The sequence below is a fragment of the Glycine soja genome, chromosome 17 (genome assembly GCF_004193775.1).
Source record: "Glycine soja cultivar W05 chromosome 17, ASM419377v2, whole genome shotgun sequence".
Lineage (NCBI taxonomy): Eukaryota > Viridiplantae > Streptophyta > Magnoliopsida > Fabales > Fabaceae > Glycine > Glycine soja.
The window spans coordinates 20314435-20324810 of record NC_041018.1 but is presented as its reverse complement, the minus strand read 5'-3'; the positions used below and the strand labels follow the sequence as shown (position 1 = coordinate 20324810).

Sequence of the window (10376 nt, the reverse complement as noted above, 5' to 3'; positions counted from 1 at the left end):
TTGTGGTAAATGGAAGATAATACTCACTATTAGAGGACCTATCGTCCTGACTCGTATATTTTGTTTCTTGTTATGACTAATGTTGGGTGAAATGGATCATGTGGGAGAATGTTGGAATTTTCAGTTCCTATTTTTTCGGACTGATTTTGTGTTGCTAATTTATGAGAAGAACTGTTTCCAATTGTGGTCCATTTTCTGTCCACATTCAACCCATGTTGAGCAATGTTCAGCAACAACTCATGATCTTATTATCCATACCCTCGTTCTGTGGAGCTTTGTAATGATCAGAGCTCTATAAATAGATCTAGGTGCTCTCAGTCTTGATCACCAAACATACTCCTCTCTACAGATAGTACACACCATCGAGTTTAGGCGAGTGAGGGTTTGGAAAGCTAAAACTGTGAAGACTTCAAAAGGTTGATAGTAATGACTGGAGGTAAGTACCTCTGAAAATTATTTTTCTTCTCTGCTTCCATTGTTTGGTTTGAATGTGCTGCTTATGGTTCAGGCTAGTACATTTATTTTTTGTAATCGGCATTTCTCATTGCACTATATACTCTCAGTAAAAAATCCCTATACACAAATCATTGATAACTGAAATTGAAGGAAATAATTAAATTAGAAGAACATAAAGCCTAGTTTGAAACCCCACCCACTTAACCACTTCCCATGATAAAGCACCTTTGTTGGCACTTCAAGTAACATATCATGTTCCCAAATGTTGGCTTTAGCATTGGAATTACCACAATCCATGTAGCTTTTGATGGAAAATCTTCAATCATGTTCATCAAAACATGGGCTTATATATGCTCCAACCTAATTCAAAATAATACACCATTATTATTATTGCTACCTCAACATCTCATAATGTTTTTTGACAAATTAGTGATAAGAGACCCTTCTAGAATCGCTGAAGCCTACATGGACACGTAGCCGAAGAGTAACGGGCCAAACATCCTAAGCCTCAACGCAACCATGAAAAATGAAGACAAATAATCATTTTGATAGTATTAAACTCCCCTGCATCAAACATAAAAACCACCAGACATAAAATAAAGTTATAACATTGGGATTTGGGAGGCAATTTAGAAACATGGAAGGAAAGGAATTAGAAAAGAATAACCTAGATGTAGCCTTTTCTTGAAGAAATTATGGGATCAATCTGCAGAGATAGAAAATTGGGAAAGAAGAGTGAGAGAAAATGAAATTGGGAGAGTGGGAGCAATTTACAAACATGTAAAATAAATGAATCCGTAAACAAAAACCTCCTCACACCAAAGTTAAACATACAAAAGATTGTGAAGGGTACATAATTAACATAAATTATTATTATTTTAAGTGGGAGATGATGTAGCTCCATATGGATCTTCTTCATCAATGGAGTCTTTTGCTTTTTGAAGATCAATGGCAACAAAATGGAGAAGGAGGAAAGGTGATTGGAGATGACACTTTAAGGAGAAGATAAGTCAAGAACAAGCTCACTACTGTAGAAAGCCATGAATAAGAGCTTGAAGGTAGGAGAAGATGAGTGGAGGGAGAGGGAGAGAAGGGGCACGAAATTTATGTCTCAAATGAGGTCTGAACTTTGAAGTGTAATTTTTCAAATTATCAAAGTTGAAAAAATGCACACACGAGGCCTCTATTTGAATTTGTGGAGCCAAATTTGGAGCCAAAATTTCACTAATTATGATTAGTGAATTTTAGTTATGGTTTAGCCCACTAATCCAAGATCAAGTCCATGATTCTCTATTAAGTGTATTAAGGTGTCATGAGGCATGTTAAGCATAAAGAACATGTACGAAGTGTGACTATACGATGTGACAATGAGGTGTAGCAAGCAAATGCTCACCTCCCCATTAGGATGATCCAAAATTTAATTGGATTAAGCTTCTCCCAATTCAATTAAATTTCTCTCCCAACATACACACATCAAATAGTGCACTTAATGCATGTGAAATTACAAAACTACCCTTAATACAAAAATCTAGTCTAGGTGCCGTAAAATACAAGGGCTAAAAAATCCTACATTACTAGGGTACCCTCCCTACACTATGGAGCCCAAAATACAAGACCCAAAAATAATAAAACCCTAATCTAATATATGTAAAAAGATAAGTGGGTTCATACTTAGTCCATGGGCCCAAAATCTATGCTAAGGCTCATGAGAATCCTAGGGTCTTCTCTTGCATCTCTGGCCCAATCTTCTTGGAGTCTCTTAGCCATGGCTCAGGTGATGGATCCCCTCCTTGAGAGAATTGCATCGGGAGACTATGTAATTAAGAAAGGGTAGAATGGTCTTAATAAATATATACACCAAAAAAGTTACTAAAAGGGGTATTCTCTATATATAATGGTATATATTTAAGTGGGAAAATATGCAACTAATAAAGGGTAGAATGGTCCTAATAAATGTGTACACCAAAACCGTTACTAAAAGGGGCATTTCTTTTATACAATGGAATAGATTATTACTATTATAGTTAAAAGAGAGAGACTTGCATTTACATTTTTGAAGGCTAACGAAATAAATGAAAATAGTTATCTATTGAAGGTTAAGAAAGTAATAGTAACAATTATATTTTGAAGATTAAAGAAAGAAATGAAGATAGTTATATACTGAAATTTAAGAATAAAAAATGTGTACCCTAAAATGGATAATTACCTTTATTAACCGTTATAGATAAAAAAAAAAAATTGGAGGGAATAGTTAAAAAATATGACCACGTATTGAATATGGCAGTCCCGTGGTAATTTTTTACAAAAAATATAAATAAATATTTCTGGTAATTTTTAATTCACAAATTTATTTTATCTTAATTTCAATTTTTAGTCCTTAAAAAAAGTTTATACCATACTTAAGTAAGTATATGCCTGTTCTACTGAGCAAAATGTGTTTTTGTCCCTGGCTTGGTTCTTATTATAGTGAAGTTCATAACAGTATTCTTTTTTTATATGCATACGTGATATGGCAACAGGTTTTCCTGAGCACAATTCATCTGCTATTATATGAAAGAAGACAGCATGAAGTGGTGAACTGCGAAGTAAGTAGTGATTGAGGCAATAGGCACGCATGTGAGATGGTTGGGGCTTTTTGGTTGAATTTGTATAATATATCAATGTATAAATGCTTTGCGTCACTATGGATTTCTGTTGATCTTTATTGCTATTTTTATGTTTTGGGTAGCATATTGCAAAACCAGGCACTAAATTCATAAGACAGTAAAAAGAGTACTGGGTTACTTAAAAAGGATTGGGTTAGTTGTCTAAATTTTGATATAATCCTGGTTTACATGTAATATACATATTGATATTGATGCTTAGTTGTTAACTTGTGTATGAAGATGTCACATAAATAAATACATATAAATGGTGTTTTTCCACCACGTTTGAATTTGTGAAGCTCACAATCACATATACCTATATAGTTCCATTAGTTCCATTAGCTCACGTAGTTATTTTACACCTAGAATCCACCATACCTATGTACAATGGTGGGAAGACATGTACCTTAGTAGTAAGACTTAAAAGAAATTTTACTTGTTTCTTTCACTTTGGATGAAGAAAAGTGCCAATTACAGTATATTTGGGAAGCGTAGCATGAGATATAGCACCAATTTCCTTTTGTTTTGATGTTTTCAGAGTAGAATATCCAATTTGGAAAACTAGTTACACTTTAGCATTAAAAATATTGAAACAATAATGATTTTCCTTATTCACAACTTTAACTTGTTATTAGGAACATTGGTGAAATATCCAACTTGTGAGCATCTTCTAATTTTTGATTGTTTTTTTTTCTAATGGATACAGATTATATAATTGATTTATCAGTTTAATTAATTCGTTCAGTAAAATTAAAAAACTATACTGGTATGCATTTATGTTCTGAAATAGCCCACTCACATTGTCACCGGTCTAAGGCATCTATATCCTATATTATAAAGAGAAGCATAGGAAAAATATTGGTGTGCCCCTGCTTAAAATGTTGCCACGTGTCCTTTTTCCTGGGTTTATGGTCATTTTGGCCTTGCTTCATTTGTTGGCACGTGTATTTTTTCCTTCTTCATTTGTTGACACCTGCAATTTGTCCTTCTTCATTTGTTTACGCGTAGGTTGAGGGAGCTGGTGCCGGAGCAAGCAAAAAGTCATTCCTCAATTACATGCCACAAAACTTCCTGTATTGTTCAAATTCAGGTTTTTCCTTTCTTCTTCTTCTTCTTCTTCTTCTCATTCCCAATTCAATTTTCTTTCTTTCTGAAATTTATTCATTAATTAATTCCTTTGTGCCAAATAGGCGACTCTGTCAGAGAGAGCTCTTGAACTACTTGCATTGCTTGATGACAGCGTTCCTAAATTACTCCTTGATATCGATAATTTAAATTTTAATTCAATTTAGCTATTCTCTGTCGCTTTTTTCGAATTTTATTGGCTTATAAATAATCGATGTAGGTTGTGGATCAGGACTTAGCGGTGAGACAATCTCGGAGAATGGACACCATTGGATTGGGCTTGATATTTTAGCATCAATGCTTAGTATGTTAAGTTTTGAAATATTGTTTGTTATTCCTATTTATTTTGAATTTTTATATATTTGTATAAGATGTTGCGGTGGAGCGAGAGATTGAGGGTGACCTTTTACTTGGTGACATGGGTCAGGTATATCTATACTATTCACCTTTTTTTGCTTAATCAGTATTATTGTTGTTGCAATTGATGTTCCTGCTCAATGTTATCATGTTCTAATTTATGTTATAAACTTATAATACTCTTCTGTGTGTGTGTTTTGGTCATGATGTTTGTGTGTAATGAATGAGTTATTATTGACAAAATAAAAATGACATCCATGCTCTGCACCTTGGCTTACTGTTTTTCTGTCACTTTGTCATTTGGTTTCAGGGTCTAGGAATTTGTCCTGAAGTTATGGATGGGGCCATCAATATATCTGTTGTTCAGGTTTGTTTTCAATATAATAAAATGAAAGCTTACCACCCATCCATAGTTATCAATACATGCAATTAAATGCTGGAAATCAATAGTTCAAAACTGAAGCAATGAATCCCCCCTGGCTCCCCCTCGATTAAGAACAAAGAAATAGTAGTAACTTTTTTAGGATAAAGAAATAGTAATGTGGAAGGTGTGCCTCAACTAATATTTCATATATGATATAGCATGCAATGTTTTTAGAACTATGCTAAGTTTAATATGATTAGCTAGCACAATCTTTTTTTTTGGTGTCTCCTTATGCTTGTGATGAATTGAAATGCGGCATCTATATGCAACCTATATACCTTTTAAACAAAAATTTGTGGTCCTCCTTTTTCACTTCCATTGTCTATACCTAAAAGATCAAAGGTATAGACAAATATGACATATTTGCATTTATTATCATCATCTTCATATTTGCATTAATTATCATCATCATCTTCACAAATTACTGTGCCGCACGAATAATAACGCTAGATGTGGTCTCCTTAATATTCTTACAACTTTAATTTTGGCTGAAATATTAATAATATCTAGGATCATAAATAATGAGTGTGATTTTCAATTTCTTGACTCTGAAATCTAATTATATGCATGTTTTCTATATAGGCTCTTCAAACTGTTGGAAATTCTCTTAACTTCAATCCAAGCAAGGTGTGAGCTCCATCTTTTTCTTTAGTGATACCATATATAATTAGTTTAGTTTTCGTTAAAAAAAATATATGTCAAAGTGATTTTAAATAATTTTGATCCTTATTTATTATGTGTTTGTCTATTGAAATTTTGTTTTATCCCAAAGTTCATTATCTCAATCCTAAAATTCTGATTATTATTGGAAATTGATAACAGTTGACGCTGTCCAACAGATTAAAGATTTCTATAAGATCTCCATAATCAAGTGACAAGGAGATTCATGCATGCGAAAAAAATCCAAAAAGAGACACAAACAAGATACATAGAGAGTGTGAGTGGAGATGAAGAGGGCAAGAGAGTTGCTTGACAATATATATGATTTGATATTATTTTGTTGTTTGTGAAGGTTTTAATTTTTTTTTTTTTGCCCTTGACTTGAATGGGGTTCTAATATATTGCTTTCTTTTTGTTATCTATTTGTGTGTGACAGCAGATGGTTAGGGGAGGATAACCAACAAGAGGGAAGATGGGTATCATGATTTGGCATCCCTTTTTCATGTAAGTTGTGATTACAATTTGGTAAATGCTTCAATGCTCTTTCATTGTATTTACTTTTTAATATGGTATATGTATTCTTGAGAGTGTCTTACTTGAATCTTTTGAGTCTTCAGGTGATAAGTCTAGGTGACATAATTAAGTTCTCTTTGTCACCTTCAAAAACCAAGGATAGCCTGTCAACCAACGTGTCTGGGGTGCCCCTTGATGATAGAAATTTGGTACTACTGTTTTCCCTTCTCACCCTTTTCTTCTTCTGGTCATTTATTTGTTCAGACTTCACAAAATGTTATGTGGAAATTCTCTTTTAACAAATTATTAAGGCACTAAATCTTTATAGGAAGAAGACTGGAAGTGACAAGTACTTTGGGGTATGAATTAACAGTGATTATTTTCTTCCTGACTTTTATTATTTTGAATTAAATACTGCATGCTTCTTAATTTTTCTTGGAATTCAACTTACCACAAGATTTAATGTGTATCGTGTATATTGATGTTGTTTTCAGATTCATCTTGATAAATGGGTGCCTACTGGGGCAGGGCTTGGCGGTGGAAGTAGCAATGCTGCAACTGCACTATGGGCAGCAAATCAATTTAGTGGTTGTCCTGCCTCTGAGAAAGAACTCCAAGAATGGTCAAGTGAGATTGGATCAGATATTCCCTTCTTTTTCTCTCAGGGAGCAGCCTATTACACTGGTCGAGGAGAGGTTAGTCCAAACATTAGGTACCTTCCTTTCTCAAAGTCAGATTTGCGAAAAACCGCAAGATGTTTACGTTTTATATATTGTTATATCTTGCTGTGTGGATTCGCAATGTGTGGCACCAATTGATAATATCTTACAATTCAGATTAGTTACTATAATTGTGAAGAGCTATGCCACTGTCCTACAATACTACTTAAAGAGTCATGGTACTAAATTTTGATAGTCATTCTCTATAGATTAAATATCAACCACCAACACACACCAAGTGGACCCAACCTTTACAATTGTTAGCTGAGCTAATCTAGATTGATCTTTATTCTTGAAACCTTTAATAATTTAGTACGGACATTGGATCATTTTGTCATGGATGGGAAGGGATTTCTCTGTTCCTAAATATCCCTTTTAACCTTTTGCAGGCAGCTAAACTTATATTCAATATGATTTCCCAATCAATATATTTTATTCAAAAAAATTTCTTTCACTTATGCAGGTTGTTCAGAATATTCCTCCACCAGTATCTCTAGATGTTCCAATGGTTCTCATAAAGCCCCCAGAAGCATGTTCAACTGCCGAAGTCTACAAGGTATTTGACTTTTCGGAGTAGTAATGAAACCGTACTTCCCCCTCCCTCTTTTATAGTCACAAATTTAACAACTTCTACGTGGGCTTCGGTTAGCATTCCTAGCATGCCATTTGCACCCCGACCAGTAGCATTGGGCGTGCCTCCCCATTCTACCACTTTTTTCACACACAAAAAAAAAGTTTTTAAAACTATAAAAGAAACTATAAACTTTAGCATGTTATATTGGACTATTCTTATTTTCTTATTGAAATTTTGGATTGATGTTATCATTGTTATGAATATGGATTGTGAAATCTATGATTATGTTACATAATTTCAGTTAAATTTTAAGAGTGGTTGCTATTTTTGGTTCCATATATTTGAGGGCATCATTTTTTCTCTGTTCCTTTGTTTTATGAAAGTATTTGATGAAATTCGACAAATTATATTAAGTTTGCATTGCATACTGTGTTTGGTCGTGAAAGAGATAATATGAAATTCTGTGTTAAATAGTTCAGTTGCCACAATCAGGAACTTGAAATACTTGGTTTCGCTTCATATGGTTTGTGTAGTTGTGCTTATAGTTTTGGTCATTGCTCTGTATCCAGCCAAGGGAAGTAAAGCAGTTGCTGAATCTGGACGAGCCACCCCAGGTAAAAGTACAAAGCAGTCTTCATAAAAGAAAGGTGGTCCTTCTTGTGTGTCTCCAGAGCCCACTGATATAATTTAGTTTACAGGTTTTGTATTTCCATTAAAAATTGTGTTGGTTTTCATTTGGGTACTTCCAATTTGATTAGAAAAGTTTTATCTGAAAACGGATGGATGAGAAGTACTAAGCACCTTCTTCTTCTGCACCAGAAATTCCTTCATCGCCAAACACAATGAAGGAACTGGGCGTGGTTGCAATCCTGTTGCCAATAGAGTTCTTTGACGTGATCGTCTACACTATAAGCAAAGCAGCCATGAAGAAGGGCATGAATGACTCTGTGTTCAGATGCTCAGGTTTTTTGGAATAGGTTACTGCTCTCCCATTTTGGCCACTGCAATGTCTGATTTAATCCCTGCTTTTACCTTCATACTTGCCATCGTCTTCAGGTTTTTATTACTTCTCTCATTTGTAACTTTTGTTTTCTCTTGAAGGCATTGAAACATATCAAAGAGCATGTGACTTAAGATCTCAGCAATGAACCCTTGCTAATTATTGCAGTGATAAGTGCAACCAATTTCCAAAGATATTAATTTCGAATACCTTATAGACTTAGGCTCTGTTTGGTTTAGGGAGGGAGAATAGAAATTTTGTGAGTCCCATGTGGGACTTACACCTTTTACACTCAAATTTAATTAAAAAAATTATCTTATTTTTATTCTCTCTATTTTCATCCACTAAACCAAACAACCTTATAGTAGTAGTCTTGCATAATTTTCTAACTAATTCTCAAGCTTATTTTTTTGGTAATTGACCTTACAGGATCAAAAAATTGGATTGGAAAACTAACAGTACTTGGGCCAAGTCCATTGGCACATTGGTATCAATCGCTGGAGCCTTAATAATTACTCTGTACAAAGGCCAAGCAGTCATAAAGAATCATCCATCAAATAAATTGTTCCCCAAAAAACATGTTTCATCTGAACAATTTGACTGGGTATTAGGGGCAGTGTTGCTTGCGGGTCATAGCTTTGTTCTCTCATTGTTGTTCATAGTTCAGGTAACCAATGCAAATCTCAAACACCCTTTTGGCTTATTTGCAAACAAGACAATAAAAATGCTCAAAATCTTGATTTTGATTTTATTTTTACTTTCTTTGATGTTTGTAGACATGGATAATCAGAAATTACCCTACAGAGCTTGTGATAGTGCTCACTCGCAGTACATTAGTTGCTATGCTATCTATCCCACCTTCACTGATTTCGGTAACAGATCCAAAAGCTTTGAGATTAGGATTTGATGTGAATTTGATAGCTATTGCATTCCAAGTAAGAATAAATGGTGACACTATTTCATATATCAGCATGAGTCTTCTATTTCTTGCTCCGAGTTTCAATTAACTTGATCTGCTTTTGAATGTAGGCAATTTTTGGTGTATCCCTTCGAAGTATTGTTCATATATGGGTCATGAGCAAGAAGGGCCCTCTCTATGTTGCAATGGTTAAGTCAATTGGAATCATCTTTGCGGTCATCATGGGAATTGCATTTCTTGGTGACTCTATCTATCTTGGAAGGCATACGTTTCTTTCATGTCTTAATCATATGAAAAATTGGAGGTGTGTCCACTTATGGACTTATGATTTTATTAATGGGAGCATTTTGTTTTCATGTGAATGAATGCAATTTAAAAAATAGTTTAGTCTAAGGACTACAATTATGAAAGGGGGACCTTTTGTTTGCGTGTGTGTGAATGCAACTTAAAAACACTTTAGTCTTAGAAGGAATACAATTATGTAAGTATGGTTTTTTTTTTTTTTTTTTTATGTACAGTGTGCTTGGAGCAGCCATTATTTGGGGGAAAAGCCAAGAGCAAGCAAAGGAAGAGTGTGAAGTCTATGATGACTCGGAATCATACTCACCCGTTGTCCCTCTTTTGAAGAACAAGAGAATGGAGGAATAGAATCATAGCAATCATTTAATTTCTCTAGCTTCAATATAAATGTCTCATGTAATATTTTGAAAACAAATTGAATTAATAAAAAAAAATTAGTCATAGTTCAGTTGATTTGAAACCTTAGTCTAATTTTCTAACAAGATAATAAAAAATTATCAGCTTGAAACACACAACCAGTTTATAGTTTAATCAATAAAAAATAATGGGTGGAAAAGAAAGTAAGAATTTTATCGGACATGCTATTTTTTCTGCATTTCACATTCACAATAAAACTAATGATTACATAAGCTTAAAACGGTAAAAGACTTCCTTAAAATATGTCTATCAAAAGAGTTTAAAATA

General features: G+C 33.9%; 1 protein-coding gene and 1 pseudogene across 2 annotated transcripts; both read left to right on the top strand.

Annotated features, from left to right (window-relative positions):
- The first annotated feature begins 426 nt into the window (after window positions 1–426).
- LOC114391539 (4-diphosphocytidyl-2-C-methyl-D-erythritol kinase, chloroplastic/chromoplastic-like) lies at window positions 427–7476 on the top strand. The gene is made up of 7 exons (XM_028352536.1): window positions 427–436; window positions 4598–4653; window positions 4894–4950; window positions 5590–5634; window positions 6285–6389; window positions 6675–6875; window positions 7363–7476. The coding sequence occupies exons 1-7, from the start codon at window positions 427–429 to the stop codon at window positions 7474–7476; spliced, it is 588 nt and encodes a 195-aa protein (XP_028208337.1).
- LOC114393052 lies at window positions 4104–10144 on the top strand (annotated as a pseudogene). Its single transcript, XR_003662461.1, has 16 exons — window positions 4104–4191; window positions 4292–4653; window positions 4894–4950; window positions 5590–5634; window positions 5830–5944; window positions 6104–6171; window positions 6285–6389; window positions 6509–6539; window positions 6675–6875; window positions 7363–7455; window positions 8043–8171; window positions 8293–8529; window positions 8903–9140; window positions 9250–9408; window positions 9503–9696; window positions 9911–10144. The product of XR_003662461.1 is annotated as a WAT1-related protein At3g28050-like (transcript).
- Window positions 10145–10376: the final 232 nt, after the last annotated feature.